The sequence below is a fragment of the Amblyomma americanum genome, chromosome 8 (genome assembly GCF_052857255.1).
Source record: "Amblyomma americanum isolate KBUSLIRL-KWMA chromosome 8, ASM5285725v1, whole genome shotgun sequence".
NCBI lineage: Eukaryota > Metazoa > Arthropoda > Arachnida > Ixodida > Ixodidae > Amblyomma > Amblyomma americanum.
Window position 1 is genome coordinate 60,340,910 of NC_135504.1, and position 20,375 is coordinate 60,361,284.

General features: G+C 45.7%; 1 protein-coding gene across 1 annotated transcript in view; it reads left to right on the forward strand.

The window, feature by feature from the left end:
* Positions 1–9,121: 9,121 nt before the first annotated feature.
* LOC144102418 (sodium-coupled monocarboxylate transporter 2-like) overlaps positions 9,122–20,375 on the forward strand; it is a 639,582-nt gene continuing 628,328 nt past the window's right edge. Inside the window, exons 1-2 of the mRNA XM_077635698.1 lie at positions 9,122–9,686; positions 19,460–19,525. Of these exons, the coding sequence (XP_077491824.1) occupies positions 9,345–9,686; positions 19,460–19,525 (408 nt within the window). The 5' untranslated portion in view covers positions 9,122–9,344. The remainder of the gene's footprint in view (positions 9,687–19,459; positions 19,526–20,375) is intronic.

Sequence of the window (20,375 nt, forward strand, 5' to 3'; positions counted from 1 at the left end):
CGGCATCGCTTGGCACCCTCGTCTCTAGCAACACGCGTGCCGGTATTATTAGAGCGCACCAATAGCGTGGATACTGGACGGCAGAAAAAAACAATGCGCTAAACATCCGAGCCGTCGATGAAGAAGCCGTAAGGCTCGCCTGCTATTCATTCCATCAAGGAATTTGAACACAGCGAGAACCTGGTTGCCGGTATGATTGTGAACTTGATTGCTTGGAATACAAAAGGACCTGCAATCATTTCCAGTTTCAAGGAAAGTTGTTGCGGTTGGCAGATTGATTCCTTTCTGCTGCCACCTAGTTTCTGAGCGGTTCCCTTCCCCTGAGAGTGAAAAATGAGCTCAAACCGACACAGGTAAGGGCCTCTTTTGGACACATTTTGAACCATCTACTCGTACAAGCTGCTGCAATACTTAAATGACAGGATGAACGTTATAGTTTCTTCCTAATGATAATATAAATAAATTTTCACGAAAAGAGAATACATGAAACAATTTTCTACCTCTGTTTTCGAAAGGTCCAGAAAAACTCATTGACACGCACGTGTCCGTATATTTAGTCGGCAAATCATTATCTGATTTCATCGTGGTTATCATAACAAGCTTTAAGATAAACCAACACGGGTTTTTGCACCGAAAAATGTTGATGCTGTATATTATCAAAGACCATAAGTTTTGCGTTGGTGTTTTTTGCGGACATGAGGTGAGAACTTAATTTTATCAGTCATGACGCTCTTTTAACAAAATTTCGAAATATGCATCACGAGGCACGGCCATTGCCCTATCCATTTTTTTTTTCTCAGCGCCATCACTTTTAAACGGTAATGCGTTTTCTTTATACAGCAAACAAACTATAAACGCTTCACCCAAAGAGCTAAAAATTCTTTCTCCCCAAATGCCCATTCGGAACGTATATCGACTACGCACGTGTTGTCGGTATGAGACATTAAGTTACGCGTTAAAACTGCTCAAATTGATAGTGAAGTATTGGAAAAGCGGATATTGTTATATGAGATGAAGATGAGCTTGAGGGAGACTCTGGGAAAAGTAGGAAAAATGGGAGAGAGCCAGCAAATTTTACAAAGTTAAAGGGAGGGTCGCTGCCGCACAGCCTTCGAGAGGAAAAAGGTTAGGTACAAAAAGCAATAATAAAAGCATCGGTTTACCTCTGGTTCTTACCAAATCATCCCGATACGATCCAGCACTGCCTTGTCCTTGACCTATGTAAGTTCTCCCCCTGTCCCTCGTCTTTATTCGGCTGGCAAAAATTATATTCGACATGTCATGCCAACTGGCCCACCACTCAGCCTTGGTTGCGTGAAAGGAAGCCGAAAAACGGCTGCATTATTGTCGCATCAATTACCAGGCGTATCCGGTAAGTTATAATTCAAAGCACGCCAGCCAATAAGTTACAAAGCTAGTGGAGAGGTGGCAGCACTTCTATCAATATGAATCTGATGCATCCTACCCCCTTCAGTTGGCAATGCCCCGCTGCGCCTGGCTACGTTTTATGCTTAAGAAATACCTGCGCTGATCTAGCCTCCCTGTATATGTCAGGTGCGATTCTTGATCCCCTTCCTGTGTCGAAGATGCGAACAATCAGCGAAGATTTACGGAGAATGTTTTTGCTGTTTGTGGTGTAGCTGTGAGCCGACGTTGTGAGGCGAAAAGCTGCCGGGAATTGTCGGGACGCAGAACGGATATTCATGACAAAAACAAGGATGGAAGGCTGTCTATAGTCACTAAACATGTCCAACATTCTTGGACAAAAATTTTCAATATTGAAAAGCTGCAAAATACTGGTATATAAATATTCTACGTAGTGGCCCATTCTTCCGGTATGTGGCAAAATATTTCTTTTATAGCGTTTCCATCGCTCGCATTGAGCAGTTCAGGATGCCATAAAAAAGCAACGGGAAACGCTTTTGACGATATCAAAAACGTTAACAGCAAAAAAATTCAAGTCTAACATTGATTTTTATAGTGAAATCTTACAATGTATGAAAAAATAGCGCTCATAAACTCTTTTTCATTAAAAAATGATTTTGCCCCTAATTGTTGTGCATGGGTCTTCGAAAATGCGCGAACGAAGTTCTTCGAATAGCAATGTCACGACAAGATAATAGCGTGAACTCTTTCTGAAAGTGGGTGCCAGAAGGTGGTGGTCTGTAAAGCCGAGAAATATGGAGGTTCATTTAAAATAAACGGACGAAGCATCTGAGAAGTGGTTTGCGCCAGCTTCACAACAACGCTTGGGCTCGCAGTTCGCAGGCTACCGTCTCGATTCTGGAAATAATGAAGAGGAAGGTTTTCGAGCATTTCTTGTATAATCGGAGCCTGGTGCCATTTGAATTAGCGTTTCTTTTATTATCCTTAAAAACGTCGCAAAGACCGTGTCCCGAAAAGCAAGCCACCTGGCGTTATCTACAAAATTCCATGCTCCGAGCGCCCGGCCTTATGCATCGGCGGGACCAAAAAAAAAAATACATCCTATTCAGCTTACTCGGGAAAATGCGAAGTATGTGCACTGCCACGCCGCGTTTAATTCCTCTTTCGGCTCGAGGCTACAGTTTCAAGGTCAGGCTTCAGGAAAAGATCGATGTAATTGGCGAATGGGGAGCTTTGCGGCAGCGCACTATAAAATGTCGGGACCGCCTAAAGCACTTTAAAGGGACCATGCAATAAATTGATTGAGGTTGTACATAAAGCAGACGAGAGATAGGCATTTCATCACACGTCACCCCAACGCAAGAATTTTTGAGCTAGCATCAATAACAGCGAAGGTATAGAGGATTAAAAATTACGCTCCTCTTCTCCCCCCTCAACTCGTACACGCGGGGCACGAGACAAAAATAAAGAAAACAGCACTGGGACTGGGCCCCGCCCATGAATACGTCATCTGCTGACGTTCCTTTTGAAACTTCCGGTTGTCCCTCCTAGCACACCAGCAGCAGCGTCGGCGGCGTGACTGCGGCGCGCGTCGGGTTTCTTTGCTTGTCGTCTGATGGACCCCGACCTCGAGGCGTGACTGCTCGCTCTTGCGGCCGCCCTATGTACGGCGTGAACACCAGCGACGACAGTAGCGACTCGGCGAGCCACTGCGAGTGGCTCCGGAACTCCCGACAGAAGGAGGCGGCATATAATAATAACAATAATAATAATAATTGGTTTGGGGAGAAAGGAAATGGCGCAGTGTCTGTCTCATATATCGTTGGGCACCTGAACCGCGCCGTAAGGTAAGGGATAAAGGGTGGAGTGAAAGAACAAAGCACGAAAGAGGTGCCGTAGTGGAGGGCTCCGGAATAATTTCTACCACCTGTGGATCTTTAACGTGCACTGACATCGCACAGCACGCGGGCGCCTTAGCCTTTAAGAGGCGGCAGAGGAAAATTGAAACCATATGCGCGAAGTCAATGCCCTGGCTCGCGCTTGCCCGAGAGGGTCGCGCGGCGGCACGAGCAGACGATTTTCACGGCTACCGGAAGTTTGCTCGTGACGTCGTAGCTGCCGTGGCTCCAGCGAATGAGAGCGTATGGTGGCCTGGCGATGTCATGGGTAGTGTGACGTCTTTGTTTCACGATTTTAGTTCCAAAATCGGTCACTACGAGCACACCAATCGGCCCGCGAATTTTAAAAACACGGTTTTAAAAGTTCATAATAAATTGCCGGCTGAGTTCTGAAGACTCATACTTGGTGTGGATGCTTCTTAGCATCATTTCTAAGCGTTGAAAACATTTACAAGCGACTTTTTATTCATTGCATAGTTTCTTTAAGTCGACACTGCAATAGCGGTGCGCACTAGATCCGTTGCGCACTGTCCGAAGTTGATGAGGACGACGCCATACAATGCACAGCGAACGAGAGTGGCAGTTAAACACGAGGGCTGATCGGTTAAGTCGGACTTTAATCCTGCCAGGTGTGTGTACTTCCATGCAATAACAGCAATTGCGGCGATGGCATAGTGCTCTCGTGCAGTAACCAGTGAAGCTCACCTGTTTGCTTCACCGCGGGTTCGAAACATAGGCGCGGTGCAGTCGCGGCCACATTTATTTTATTTCAGCATATCTAGCTGGCTTGAAGCACTCAGACAGGCAACAGTTTTTTTTTTGTCGAGACTGCAAGCCTTACATCTCGCGCATTGAAATCCACAATCAGAGAATCGGGCAACACGAAAACTACGCCCAGTCAATAAAATAAAAAAGCAACCCCCTCGCCGAGCACTGCGAGGGTGCTGACCACAGAATCGCCTTCGAAGCAGTGAGCGTGTTGGCTGGGGAACGTAATTCGTTCATGAGGCTTAACCTCGAGTGTTTACCGTCGCCTTTGTGAGGCGACGGTGAACAGGACTTCGGCAACGCTCTCCTCCGCGTATGTTAATGGCCTTCCTAACTTGGTAACAGAATAAAAGTGAAGGCTGCTCCTGCAGCTGTTTGCTCACCTCTCCGTCCCCCCTCTAGGAGGGACCGGGTTGTTCCCTGAACGTTCGGCTGAAAATAAATTATTGGTTGGTGGAAGTATTTCTCTACTTTGATTTCAAATCCAACCAAAGGGACTTCCGTCGAAGATGTTAGGGTTCTAATCATTAAGCCTCTACTTCAGCCAACAGACAGAACAGCTGGCCGAAGGCTTTGTCTCCTGCTCCCGTTATGTGGCCCCATACAAGACCCACCTGGTTTTACCAAGTCTTACACAGACATGCAACTAGTTTCACAAAGTCTTCACTTTGGGCACCTAATCCACACAATGGAAGACTAGAATACTGTCGCCCAGGCTGAACGAGGACTGGTACACGCAAGGATACCTGACTGCCACCACATCTTGAGGTGGAAGGAGCTGGACCCGTTCTTTTTGCGACGTCCGCTTGAACAATGGCTTCCTGATGTTTCCGGCTTAGCAAGCGCGCACGCCAAAACTGTCTCCTCCGCCACTGCAGAAAGACAAAATTCGTCTCACGCAGCCGAACTGTGCAAGTTGCGAAAGGAGAAGACAAGGCAAATAAGTCGCCTGGGGACGTATCCAACTCTGGCACCAAGCCCTCATCCAGATCAGTGTCTTCAGACGAAACTACTCCCTTGGCAAGTGGCCAACATCAGGTCAGCGTGGCGTTGACGTCAATACCATGTCAACGAAAGCGCCTTTCGCACAACTGGTAGCAGCCATGAAGGGTGGTATTAAGCATGTGGAACCTTCCGCCCGCGAAGAAGTCCGGCTAAAAACAGTCGGTGTCGTGTCGAGGCTACCCAGCCGCCAGCCGCCAATCGCACAACCTTTTTCAAGGCGAAGTATCAGCTCTGGGATAACGTGGTGACGACAAAAATATCGCCATCCTCCCGACAGACAAAGGAAGTTCAACGGTGGTTCCCGACCAGCAGGGCTACGAAAAAAATAAGAAAGTATCAGACTTCACAACATGAGGTCAGCAGCCTTCTTAAAGCGCTACCCTAAATCAAAACGCCTCTATTACGCCTTATATGCTGGAATGGCTTGGCATCGGCATTTTGCAGACTCCCAAAAATCCACAATACTGGTGTGCCGCTGCGCCCTGTTGTAAACTTCACCACCCCACAGTTTCGGACCCTCTCGGCCTACCTCCATTCAGTCCTCTTCCGCCCCCGCCCCCTTCCCTGACAGGCAACACATCAATGTACATGCGTAACTCTAGTCACTTTGTCAAAAGTCTTTCCCGGCACGAACTAGCCCAAGAAAAGGCAAGAGCAGCAGGGGGCGGCACAAAGTTAGGTGGGCAGATGAGATTAAGAAGTTTTGTGGGGGCATGGTGGCCAAGATTGGCAGAGGACAGGGTTAATTGGAGAGACATGGAAGAGGCATTTCCCCTGCAGTGGGTGTTGTAAGGCTGATGATGATGATGATGAAAACGCAAGACTGCAGTAGAAGATAGAGATGGTCATTACATATATGCAGACAAAAACAAAATGAGATATTCAGAGCATTGAAAGTTCAGGAGTATATCAAGGGCAAGAAAAGTCCTCTCACGTCACGGAACAATCGGACGCGAACTGGTTTTACGGCGAGGAACTTGGCGGGGTCATGAACGAAGGACCGTGGAAGACAGGTTCCGCGGGAAGCACTCGCGAGAGTGGAACGCCGCAAAGCGTACTGCCTTGACAGGGTTGAGCCCGCCTTTTATCCCCTTCGTATGGTGTATAAGGCAGCCGCTCATTTATGGCCTCATTATTTTTCTCATTACGTTGGTATGAACGGGTCAACACCGCCGGATCGCACAGAGCTTTCTTGAAACTTCCTTCTCCTCTGGGTCCCCGCGGGCACGCATACACTCCCGTCGGGTGGACATAGGAAAGTTAGTAACAACTTATCGGTGCCGCTAAGGCGGGGGGACCAACCAGTGCTCACTGAAAGCAGGAGTTCCGTCAGAACCAAGAAACCTGCGGCGAGCAGCTCAAGCAACTATCACCGTCATCCCGCCGAGGCTTGGGCGAAGGTTCTGTTGCAGGAGACCAGATCAGAAGTGTGCGCTACGTATTCATCATCATCATCATCAGCCTGACTACACCCACTGCAGGGCAAAGGCCTCTCCCATGTCTCTCCAATTAACCCTGTCCTTTGCCAGCTGCGTCCACCTTATGCCCGCAAACCTCTTTATCTCATCCGCCCACCTAACCTTCTGCCGTCCCCTGCTACGCTTGCCTTCTCTTGGAATCCACACCGTTACCCTTGAGAACCAGCGGATATCTTGCCTTCGCAGTACATGCGCTGCCCAAGCCCATTTCTTCCTCTTGATTTCGACTAGGATGTCATTAACCAGCGTTTGTTTCCTCACCCACTCTGACCGCTTCCGGTCTCTTAACGTTACACCTATCATTAGCCGGGTGTCCATGGCCAGGTCAAGCGGTCCAAGAGGGCGCTTTTACTATGGACACCGTCACCGTGTATATTGTGGTGGTAAATAAATAAATAAAAAATTAAATGAAATGAAATTATTTCTTTCCATAGCTCGCTGCGTTGTCCTTAACTTAAGCTGAACCCTTTTCGTAAGACTCTACATTTCTGCCCCGTAGGTGAGTACAGGTAAGATACAGCTGTTGTACACTACGTATTGCATTGCCACAAAAGGTGGCTTTCGGCATTCGTCTCAGTCGCATCGGGCCCATTCCCCCATTCTTTTGTATAATTCTCGAATTGTCTCCCTTGTCCGATGCGTAGCGACCCCATCGCCACACGGCGCATTCCCTTATTGCGGCCGTCGGTGCCAAAGTAACAATTTAGCTCAGGTGTCTGGCCCCCGCTGCAAACACGCTGACAACCGCGGAGGACTCTCTGAAAAGAAATGCATGCGTTAATGTCCAGTCCGTGAGCGTTGTGGAGGAGAAGAAAAGAAAATACTCTTGTGGAGAAGGTGATTTCGACAATTTTCTCGTTTCTTTTTGTTTGTTTTTATCACCACCGCTCTGGATTCCAGCTATTTCCCAACCCTCAGGGGCTGTATAAGAATTTTATTCGTTTATGGAAGCCTAGAGGCGCGAGGGGTGGGGGGGGGGGGGGGGGGGGGGTCAACGATAATGACCGCCCCAACTTCTTTATTAACGAAACCTTAAAAATGTGGTGCGAAAGCATTGGATAGCAGTCTAGGTAGCGGCTTCGTGCTGAGGATATATTTACAGGTGCACTAAAGAAGAATCGGAACGCGTCTTTTTACCGCGGCAACTCTATCTACACGTTCCGGGCGCTGTTAAAAACTTCTAATTATTGTCCTGTGCGGCCGATTGCCCTAATTAAACCCGATTAAACGTCCCGGCTCCCGCCTTTTTTTTTTTTAGGAGGAGTCAGCCAATGCGTCAGCCAGTCCCGTGGCTGCTTTCCGCTCTGCCATCGGCGGAGTGATACGTAAATCATAGTGTCCACGTGTATTTTTATTTCCGTGGGTCTAATTTGTTGCTATATTGTCTGACTAAAACATTTTATTCACAGAAACCTAAAAAACTAAAGAAAACCGGAAGCGAAGCCGCCACTGGACTGGCTGAAAGACACTCCACACGTTGGTTGACTCCGCCTACCTACCTACCTCGTTGGGTTCAAAAAAAGGTGGGAGCCCGGAAGTTTTATTCGATTAAATTAGGGTAATCGGCCTCACAGGACAATAATTCGGAGTTTCTAAGAATGCCCGGAACATGCAGATAAAGCTCCAGCTGTAGAAAAACGAGTTCAGATTCCTCTTTAGTGCACCTTTAAAAAATAAAGAAGGTTTTCAAGGGTCACCTCTGTGTAAGATCGATTCTTTTAAGTTTCAGTTTGAATTTGAATGTGTGACTTTGCTTCTGCAGCTTACAGTTTGACTTTGTATATTGGATATATATATAGTTCTTCGTCTCCATGATCTGCATAACCGCCATTCTCTTCATCACCGCCGAATCATCAGATTTGGAGAGGTATGAACCCCTGCGATGAAAGGGAAAGAACTATATTAAATTTTTTTCGGGGTTACGCGGCGCAGCCGTGAAGGCCACAAGCCTCCGGGTTAGTGCTCCTAGTATCCTGTTGGAACATTCAGAACATCTGGTTAGCTCGTCCGTATTTTCTGGGTTTTAGGAGGCGGCCTTTGACAGTTCTCTTCGCGGGAAACAGTCAATACTGTCGACAACAGCATCCGGTCGGAAGAAGTGAATGCTATATTGATACTAAAGCCCTGCGAAGTCAGGTGGAGACTAACGTCGTTAAAAGGCGCTCCGTTTCATTCGCGCAGTTGTTCATGTTGCTCATGTTTCATATGCCATGAAGCAGTCGGCATGCATTGCAGCAAAAAAAAGACAGAGCATGTTAAGTAGAGGAAGCTGCCCACAACAGGTGGTGGAGGACTCCTGCTAGAATGATATCACAACGTTCAGTTGCTCTAGATATGATATAGATAGCCAATGCTCCATATATTTAAAAGTGACATTAAACGTATGTGCACTTGTTTATCCCCATCACTTTATTTATTTATTTCTCATCTGTCAAAATATGTCACCCTGCGCCGTCAGCAGAAAAGGACAGGGTAATATTTTAATCCACCCTGGCATATAAATAACTGCAAAATTCCAATCATTCTCGCTCTACATGGAAAGATTAGAGTAATCTACCAGGCCTGAATTACTGTGTGTTTCAGGGAAAAGAGTACTTCGTTCAGCTTAGGGCCCACAGATGGCACTATATCAGTTCCAGATGCTTACGAACTACCCGACTGCGCTCAGAAAGCTGCGGGCGCTTAGTCACGCTATCGCTTTAGGCCAGGCAACGGCCTGCACCGAGTGTGTGCCCATTTTTTAGAGAGCAGGTGCTTTTGGGCGTAGAAAAAATACCCCACAAAGTCGTTCCCAAGAAAGCCCTCAACAATGGTGCGAACCATGGAATACGTAATCTTTGGAGTTCTAGTAGCGGTGAACCTTCTGTTCGGTTTATGTTACTCGTTGACGAAGAGAGTTTCTTCGCCCGGCGTTGCCGCTACCGAGGCGGAGGTTTTCCTAGGCAGCCGAGCTCTAAAGATGATCCCGCTGGCGGCTTCTGCGGTGGCCTCTCTGTACTCTTCGACGGGACTCGTCGGCTTTCCGGCGCACTTCTACGCCTACGGATGGCACGTCATTTGGTGCGGCATTACTCCTCTGCTTTTCTTTCCGCTGGCTACGCGTGTGTTTGTTCCACTGCTGTACGACCTCCGAGTGACGTCCATATTCGAGGTGAGGGTTTGAAGGAAAGCAATACTTATAGTGCAATACTTACAGTGAAATACTTTCCGTGCACCTCATTCTAGAATCTCGTGTGATGGGAGAGCACAGTGTAAATTCTGCCTTCCTAAGAATGCCATAACATATTACTTTAGAAGAACTGCAGATTGGGCTAGTTGGTAATGCATAGTGCGCAACAGCACACACAGACCAAGTTTGTGTGTCTCGTCTCCTACTTGGTCTGTGTGTGCTGTTGCGCTGTCGAACCACCACATATTACTTGTCGTGACTGCACTCATATTTTTTTTCTTCTTGTTCTGCAGCTAATTAGTACTGCCCGTTCCCAAGCAGCACAGGTAATTGACTCAGTATTGGAAGTATCTTGGCAAATGCTGGTTCTAAAAAGGGCCAGTGCGAAACCGTTTCTTTTTTAACGTTGGGTCAATTACCTGTGCTACATGGGTTGGGAGTCTCTCGGGCAACAAACGTAAAATACAGCAATGCATAATTTTCTTTCTTCAGAGGCGGACAAGCCCACCCGTCGAAACGTTGCGAGCATCCTGTGGTTATGCCTCCCTTGTTCACTTTGTGATTATCAAGAAATATCTGACCAACCTCTCTCAAACATTTCTTCATACGATAATTAAGCGTGGTTGTGTGATAAAATATTTTATTATTTTAGTCGCAGTACTCATCAACTTAGCAAAATCTAAATTATTAATTTATGCATATGGATAAAGCCTTTGGTGAAGACCTCAAAAAAAGGCGGTTGTTTTACCAATGTGCACTGCAGCAAATCAAGAGGACGCCTTTCACGTTAAGGAAGTAAATTCGACTTAATTTTTAATGTCGCTACACGCAATAAGGGCTTACTTTTCTTGACAGTGTGCTATAAAACATGACGCACTGTACAGTGTGAGAAATTTGACATTTATCTTGAATTATGTGCGGTTTCGTAAAAACTATTGCCTATGACACGGACATACGCTGTAGGTAAATCAACTCCTGCGATCTTTCGACAAAAATGGTGTCTCGATTAGATCACATGAAAATAAAGCTTCTTGTGAGATCACGCGAACTGTACCGTACAAAACGTACTTTCTTTGCTTTCGCTCTAAGCCTGCAGCGTTACTGCCGTCCATTCCTTTGAAGCACGAAAACACTTTCGCCGCAACATAGCGCTTGGGATGCGATTTGTTCTTGTACGGTGGAAAATTGAACTAGGCCAACAAAAAGCAGGCCACTTCCTGGCCCCGACGCACAGTAAAAGACCAATCATTTATAGATATGGTTGACAAAATCGATCTCTTCGGTTTTTCTTTAAAGTGTGATTAGGCGGCTAAACTATCGCGCCTAATAATAATAATTGTTTTTTTGGGGAAGGAAACGGTGCAGTGTCTGTCTCATATATCGTTGGACACCTGAACCGCGCCATAAGGGAAGGGATAAAGGAGGGGGTGAAAGAAGAAAGGAAGACAGAGGTGTCGTAGGGGAGGGCTCCGAAATAATTTCGACCACCTGGGGATCTTTAACGTGCACTGTCATCGCACAGCAGACGGGCGCCTTGGCGTTTTTCCTCCATAAAAACGCAGCCGCCGCGTTCGGGTTCGAACCCGGGAACTCCGGATCAGTAGTCGAGCGCCCTAACCACTGAGCCACCACGGCAGGTAACCTGTTTGCGTTTTTTAAACGCCAAAGGACGCTTTCATTGTTAACTTGCGGTGCAAGTTTAAATTCATTTTTTCCGCTCTTCTATTCTAAAACGTGACGTTGTCTTTGACGTCAAGTGTCATGAGTGCGCTTCGCTCGATTTGCGCCGTTTAGTTCTCGATTTTGTTCTTTCTTGGAATAAAAGGTTATTTACATCATTATTTAATTATTCAAACTTCCCATTACTTCTATACCGGTAGTGATGCAGAAGTTGCCTCGAGATGGAAGCGGGTGATCCTTCGTTTTCTGTAGTATTCAACAAATGATTTCAACTTGCGTCCTCGCATTTTGCTTTAAGAGACTGTCGGCGGTGAATTTGCTTCACTTTATTCACCTTCAGGATGTATTACATAACGGATACGTTAGTGTATTCATCGATAACAAATACATGTCATTGCTTTTATATATAAGTGGTTACAGCATCTAAAATTGTATATTAGGTGCGTGATGGTGGCGGGGAGGGTTTTTCATTTCACCCTTTGCAGTAGGTTAAAAGAGGCTAGTTATCTCTTAAATAATACTGTTTACTAATAAATTTGAAATACACTACAAAAGGCTTATACGATCTGGAACTTTCTGTTCCTGTAGATTCACACCGATAGGAAAAGCTGCGCCAATGGGAGACACATACTGTACCGACGTTTAGCCCTCTAAGGTGGCTCAGTGGTTAAAGCATTCGGGAGCTGAGCTTTAGGTCGAGGGATCGAGTCCTTGCCGCAGCTGTCGCATTACGATGGAAGAGAAGCACAAAAATGAGAGCGTTGTGCGCGGCGGCTGCGCCTGTTGAAGAAACAGTGGTTGCAAGAATAATCCCGAGCCCTTCACTAAGGCGTCTCCCTAGGTCTTGTGCAGCTTTGAGACATTAAACCTCGCATGGCCCAGACCACATGTACCTGAAAGCTATAAGTCAATTGGGTCATTCTTTGCGTGCTGTGGATGAATAATTTGTGTCAATGCGAAGAAACTGCCAGCTTGCCGAGGCATCCCCGTGCTTGCATTCCATGGCCGGACCAACGATGGTATTCAAATAAAGGATGTTTGAATTTAGTGTTTTAGGGCTTTTTTTTTACTGAATAAATATGCTGTACAGGGAAGCTACTTTCAGATGCCCGTTATGTGTAAAAAATGTTAGTGCCGTCGCAAACCGGGAACTAGACTCGACTAATAAACATTTCAGCCGCTTGTTCTGACGTGCATGTCCATACTGGAACCATACAGGCGGTATTATACACAGACCACTCCGCTTTTTGTATTATCCTAACCCGCACGCATTCGAAGATATATTCCCCTCCAAAGTTTCAACTCAACTCAGTAAATTACGCATGCAAGGTGGCGGCGATCGACACCTAACTCCTCCTCTGCGTGACGCAGCTGTTCCGTAGGGCATTTGTTCAATTCTAGCAGCAAAAAGAAGAAGAAAACAAGTTGTTGCTATTGAAAATGTTTATTGATTAAATTGAGGCTGAACCCCACGCTTGGACCTCTATTTAAGGATTCCATTTGTCGAAGCTCGTACGGCGGATTTGTATACGACCCATTTCTGGCACTCAGGGCCTGCGTTGACCAGGACGGCCTCCCACTGGTCACGGGGCTGGGGAAGAGATGAGACCTATGGTCTTGTGTCTCTGGCAGCCCCATAACATGTGGTACAAGTGTGCAATTTCTCCACAGTGGCGACATTCAGGCCTGTACAGTTTTGGGTACCAGGTGTATAGTGATTTAGGGGTGTGAAAGGCAATGGTTTGTATCCTTCTTCAAAGCGCACTAAAGAGGAATGTGAACTCATTTTTTTACCGCGGGAACTCGATCTGCACTCTCCGAGAATCCATAGAAACTTCAAATTGTTGTCCTGTGCGGCTGATTTCCCTAATTTAAATCGAATTAAACGTCGCGGCTTCCGACTTTTTTTTTTAACTCAACACTGAAAGTAAGAGGAGTCAACAAACATTGTGGAGTGCCTTTCAGCCAGTCCCGTGGCACCTTGCTGCTCTGCCATCGGAGGAGTGATACGTAAATCAAAGAGTCCACGCTTATTTTTATTTCCGTGGCCCTAATTTGCGGCTGCGTTGTCTGCGATTGAAACTACTTATTCACAGAAACCTAAAAACAAAATAAAAGCGAAAGTGATGCCGCCACGGGACTGGCTGAAAGGCACTGCCCGCGTTGGCTGACTCTTCCTACCTTCATCGTTGAGTTGAAAAAAAGCCGGGAGCCGGGAAGTTTAATGCGATTTAAATTAGGGAAATCAATAATTCGAAGTTTCTAAGAATGCTCGGAACGTGTATATTGATATACGGCGGTAAAAAGACGAGTTCAAATTCCTCCTCAGTGCACATTTAATGTTATTGTAGCGACAGCTACAGCTACGGTAGCATTTCGAGCCTTCAGCGTGGCGGCGGCACGGGACGGTGGCGGCACGGCGCCACCACCACGTGATCACGTGGTTGGTCAGGTGACCAGCCACGTTTTGCGTTCAACCAATACGCTTCCAGTTTGTCTTTTTCCTCGCATGCACTGCTAGTACACTGCGGTATAATGCCAGTATGCGGCAGCATGTATTTAATTATTTATTTATTTATTTATCATAATGCCCACAGCGCCATTGTCTGGCATTACAGCGTGGGGAGGGGGGGGGGGCTGAAAAACAAAAAAAAAATTGGCGGCGGTTTAGCTCTGGTTAAACCTACAGTGACGCGATAGCTACATCTGGCCGAGTGGAACTTGTTCAATTGAATTTCAAAATCAGTCTTTCGCCACTCCGTTTCGTTGGGCGTTCCTTCTTCATCTTCGTCTCACTTGACACTGCGCATGCGCACAGCTGTTGCAGCTCGGTTTCGCCGGCAGAAGCAGCTGCTCCGCACCACGTGGCTGGTCACGTGACCAACCACGTGAACGTGGTGGCGGCACGTGACGATGGTGGCACAGCCACGCACGGTGTGGCTTCGCCGCCACCGCCACGTGGTCACGTGCCACCGCCACGCTGAAGGCTCGAAATGCTACCGGAATGCAGCAATCGCTGCAAAAGTATACAAATACCAGCGCGTGCAGGTGGCTACAAAAAAAAATGATGACAATGAGATAGAAAGAAAACGGAACTATTACGCAACAAAAATAAAATGTCACAGCATGGAAGAAATTGAATCATTTGATAATATGGACACTACTTCCCCGGGCAGCTTGTTCCATTCCGAAATTGTGTTGCGGAAAAAAAGACATTTTAAAAAGGTAAGTTTGGCATCTGTATTCTTTAACTTTAAGTGAACGATCTATCCGTAAAGACACATAATCAGGGCTTACTATATATTTGGTTCTGTCTGTTCCAGTTCTTGAATGAAATATGTCATGAAATAATTTTAAACGCAGAACTTTTCTATCGCTCCCTTCATTATCCCTTCCCTTACGGCGTGGTTCAGGTGTCCAACGATATATGAGACAGATACTGCGCCATTTCCTTTCCCCCAAAAACCAATTATTATTATTATTATTACGTGAGCAATTTCAGACAGATTAGAAGCGCTGCTTAGACTTAGAAGGCGCCGTTATGTCAACTCCACCATAACCTTGCCTTTAGTAAAATTCGATTGTATGCATATTTGCGGCCTTGTTACTTAACTTTCATTCAGCAGAAAATTGCGAATTCATTACTGTGAAATTTTCTGCATGAAACCCAACATTTTTTTCACCATAAGCTAGATTTAAATGACGACGACCAAACTATTACGGATTCAGTGATATCTGACCAGAATTGGATGGCAGTGGGTCTGCTCTCGAAGATACACGGGCAATACAGCATTCGACGAAAGTGAGCACGTTTGCTCCCACCTTTACCTGCAAAAGCGTGGCATACACGGATCTGCCATAGGAATTGCGGCGTACCCTGAAGCGCACACAGAACCAGCAAAATTATCCACCAAGCGTTTTTTCATACATTTTTCATTTCATGACCTAGTCGTAGCAATAGAGGAAGCCACCTGTGTGTGAATGGCAGCGCACTTTGCGGAGCTAACTGCAGCGGAAGCGTCGGTAGCGATGAGTCATGAAAAGCTGTTTTTTTTTGTCGGTAATGACGTCAAACTTAAAATCACCGACAGGGATCAAGGGAATGCGATCCAATAAAAATTTGCTGACATCTCGCGTTTCAGAATATCACCGGAGATAGCCTTACCTAAGCCCGAGCGGACTGTGCTGAGAATAAACAAGGGTTAATAAATTCCGGCGTGCGACCTTTAAAAACAAATAACACATGAGTTGGGGTTCTGCTCTGCACACAGCAGAGATTCAAACAATATGACAGACTTTCTTAGACGTAGTTCGCATAAACGGACCCAATATATTGCTTTTTTTGTACACAATCTCCGTGAAAGTGTATGGTTGAACACTGCATCCTTCGTGTTCGTTCGCTTCCAAACGAATTCTACTTCTCTCTCATGCACGGTCTTTAAATTTGCACTAAAAAGGAATATGAACACGTCTTTTTACCGCGGGAACTTTATCTACACGTTCCGGGCATTCTTAGAAACTTCGAGTTCTTTTATTTTGAACTGACCTCCTAAGGTAGGCGGAGTCAACCAACACGTCGAGTGCCTTTCAGCCAATCCAGTGGCGGCTTTCCTTTCGCTTTTATTTTGTTTTTAGGTTTCCGTGAATAAATAGTTTCAGTAACAGACAATATAGCCGCAAATTAGGCCCACGGAAATAAAGATAGGCGCGGACTCTTTGATTTACGTATCACTCCGCCGAAGGCAGAGCGGCAAGCCGCCGCGGGACTGGCTGACGCGTTGGTTGACTCCTCCTACCTCAAACGTTGACTTCAAAAAAAAAAGGCGGGATCCAGGACGTTGAATCCGATTTAATTAGGGCAATCGGCCGCACACGATAATAATTCGCAGTTTCTAAGAACGCCAGGAATGTGTGGATAGAGTTCCCGCGGTAATAAGACGAATTCTCCTTCTCTCTCTCATGCATGGCCTTTAAGCTCACGTCACGAAGGTTTACCTGTGCCGCAGCCAGTGGAGCAACCAGCGCTATCGAAAGCAGTGAAGTCATGAAGCTGTTCTCGAATCCTCGGCGGCAGATATCTGCCGCCGAGTAAACGCGTGAGGTCGAAACCCTTTCGCAGGTGGCTGCTTGTGCATTTGCCATCATGTCGACCTCTTTTATCCCGAAGAGCTTTTTTCTTCTTAGTTTTCGCGTGCAGGTTGCAGCTCCACATTGGCTCAACAAAACAGCAGAAATTCCTACCGAAAGGTGAACATGCCCTCTATTCGCGAAAAAAAAAACAATATGCGAATGCCATATTTAGGAATACGCTGCCCAGCAACAGTTGTTTTCTGTGGAAGTTCGACGCCAAGCTGTAACGGGTTTGACGTCAAGCCCGTTTCCTCTACAGCACCGTGCGTATCTGCAATGTTTTGGGCATGAAAAAAGCCTGGCATAATTTTTTACTGTGATATTAGTACCATCGGTAGTTCATTTTTTTAGCCGGATTATTTTGTACGCCGTTTTTGGTAGTTTTATGTGTATGAAAAAATTCTGAGTTTTTTTTTCGCTAACGTGTAGCGCATTGTTACATCCATGGTTTGCAAGCTCACGCATATGGGCCGCTGATATGTACCACAGTTTCTCTTTTTATGTTTTAAAATTGTTTTTACACTTGAAGATCAGATACCTGTTCCCGAGGTGATTACAGTGGTAAACTGCGAGTGGTTAACTGCACTTTCAATACCGCCTCTTTTTGTTTCTTTGGGGGTCGACACTATCACTTTTTTTTCTGGGGGGGGGGGGGGGGGGGGGGGGAATGTATCATGCTAGCTGAGAGACGCCTTTCGGTTTGCGCGTTAGCGGGAAGCGCTCGTTTTACAACGGGGGGTTAAGTTTACGGAGCCTCTTTGTTCGTTATAATCAAGTGATGAGGCCGTGGTCGCTGGTTTTATCTGATACGAGTGCCATAGTCTTAATACATATTTCAACGCTAGCTACACACTTGATCGTAATAAGCGAGAGTTCGTTATAAATGCAGCCGTTAGAGGTGGGCTCGACTGTTTATGAATTAACTGGCCGAGTTCAACAAAAGAAGTAAAGAAGTCGAAATCATTTTTTTTTAAGTGTGTTATAGGCAAATATCAGCGCCATCACAGCATAGCGGATAGCTGCTACTGTAGCCAGCAGTTCGAATATGTCGTTTGAAGAACCGAAAATTGCAAGGAAACTACGTAAACACACGCAGAAGTTGCAACAAAACCTGGGACAAATGTGAAATCTAAAGCTATCGTTCGCATTTCATCCTTAAAAGGACCTAAGCGTCCGCATAGTTTGTTTTTTGTAATTGAAATATGCTGTTCCGCGTTTCTTCGATTCGAACGCGCCTTTAATTGCAGTAGGCCGAATTTGTGTGCAGTTTATAGAATAAACTGTGCAATGATTCGGTAATGTCTTCACTCGGAAAGCTTTGCGCCAAGAAAAAAAAACAAAAGCAATAAAGGCACAGAGAAAACACGGAAGCTTTCCTTAAACTCATGGAAGGCGACGTACGGTATCGTCTTTACGTAAGCTCGATGAAATTGCTAATACTGTGGGATGCATTGTAATTCGCATGGTCTCGACATCACCGACTCCTTTATGAGCCCGTGGCAGTAGCACATTTACCTTTGCAGACCCTAACACAATCATTGTGAAACCCATCTCGTATCAAACGAACTAAATCGAGTTCAACGATTGAAAACGTGACTTATGATATCAACGACCTGTGTCTCTCAAAAGTTTAGAGCCCAGGTGGAGTGGAAGATAGCTTATAAACCACGAAGCAGGGCTCCTGTAGCACACGGGGAAGTACTTACTTCGGTAGTTACTCCTACCCTCAGAAGAAATTAATAACCTCTCTTAATAACCATGCGTGCTGACTACGTTTGAGAGAACTCGCACCTACAGCTTTTTTTTTTTAACCACGCGCGGTCAAGTTAGCGACTCCTCATGCACGCCTCCTTGCCTATAACACCATTACTAGACACATCTTAGGCGATGCAAAATCATCTTGGATACTTTTACCAAGAACAACATTATTAAAATAGAAAGAATTTAGAAGAAAGCAGTAAGGTTTTTATACAACTCATATGGTCACACATCAATCTGCGACCGGCTTGAAAGGAAAGGCGTACCGTCTATTCCCAACAAAAATCGCACAGGTCGACTGAACTTTTTTTTTTTCATGATAACCCGAGCAACTCCTATATCTTTAGTTATTCCTCAGGGTTTCCTACTAGAAATCACCATTCTCTTGCAACAACACCATTAAACTCCCGGGCTCGTTATTTTAAATGCGCTTTTTTTTAACAAGACCCCCACGGACTAGCACAGACTGTCTGATGATGTCGTGATGCAGGAGTAAATATATTTATTTCAATACAGTTTTAACTTATGTTTCTATTAATTTGCTGCGGAATTCGCTTTTCTGAGCCTGTTATGTATGTCTTTGTCTCTATATGCCCGTGCTTGTATTTTAATTGTATTTTTGAAGAGATATACTCCCAGCGGCTATGATCTTGCATCAGGATAGTAGTATTCTTAATTAAATGAGGATATGAGACGCTGACGATGCATACCGAGCCACACTGCCCGACCCGGAAGCGAATCTCTTGGGCTGTGAACCTTTGACAGAGACTGTACATTTTGAAATCACGATTATACCATTATATTTGCTGGGATTGTAAGGTAAAATCGCTATCTGCGGAATGTCTGCAGGCATACAACTCAAGACACTGTGCAGTACAGTGTCTTGTACAGTCGGGAACAGACGTCTCTGGACCACGTGTTCAAACGAAGCCGATAGCTTTAATATTAGCCGGCAGCAGGAGACGACACTCGTGGAGATCAAAGAACAAAATCTTGACTTTCACCTCCACAAGTGTGGTCTCCAGACGCCTGCTAATAGCAGAGATATCGCTTCGTTTGAAAAACACGTGGTCCAGAGACTTTCGTCCCCGACTATACACTCAAGAATTACAGTGGATTAGGGAACACAGAAGGCTGGGTCAGATACGTGTCCTAAGTATTATGGCAATGTTTTGTTGTTTGTTCAGTATCTTCGTCTGCGCTTCAACCGAGCTATATCATTGACTGCCTGCGCCATCTACATATTTCTTACGGTGAGTAAACAAAAATTCCGCAATGTTTCTCGAAATTCATTTCAATAGCAATTTCAAAAGTCAATGCAGCGTAAAAAATCACATTGCTTCTGCCAGCCTTTTGGCGAGAAAATTTCTGGCACTCAGTATAAACGGCTGGAAACAATATTTTGTGTTTTTTAAGAAAATGTTGCTTGAACTCTTCGCTTTCATTAAATTGGCGTTCAAAAGAAATCTATACAGGTTTATTTTCCATCGCAATTTATGGGGCGTTTGACATCAGCAGATCTGTTTCTAGCAAATCAGGAATCGCCTGCGACCGCCAGCAACGGACGTTTGCGTTTCCAGGAAAAGTTCTTCGGCTAACACGGGACCGCATCCGTGAGCAAATAAGTGGCTTTCACTGAACGATGCACCTATTGCACAGTGAGCAGCGTCTTACAAACTTTGAGAAGTCTGCTGTCTGTCACAAAATTTTCATCCGTTTAGCATTTCCCGAACTTCAACGACAGGTTTGCGATAGCCACAAAAATTAGTACTCGAGGTCTCGTTAGTGTTCGAAAGCTAGCTTACTACACCTGATCACATTCGCGGCCGATTAATGAAGACAAACAAACGGCAGCAAAATAAAATGTGCCGCCTGCGTTTGGTATAGGTAAGTACCGCCGCCCTACCGGCGAGGCTTGGTGCCAAGTGCGCCGTGGAGCAAACGAAGATGTATGGATATAACATAGGTGCCCTTACATAGTCGTGTTTGCAACGTTAGGAATCACACTAGGCGCTCAACGCTACGAAATAAATACGCACAGCAGCAAAAATTACACATCAGTGAGCTGTCACTTAGAGTGAGCGATTTTTAAAGACTTTAAAG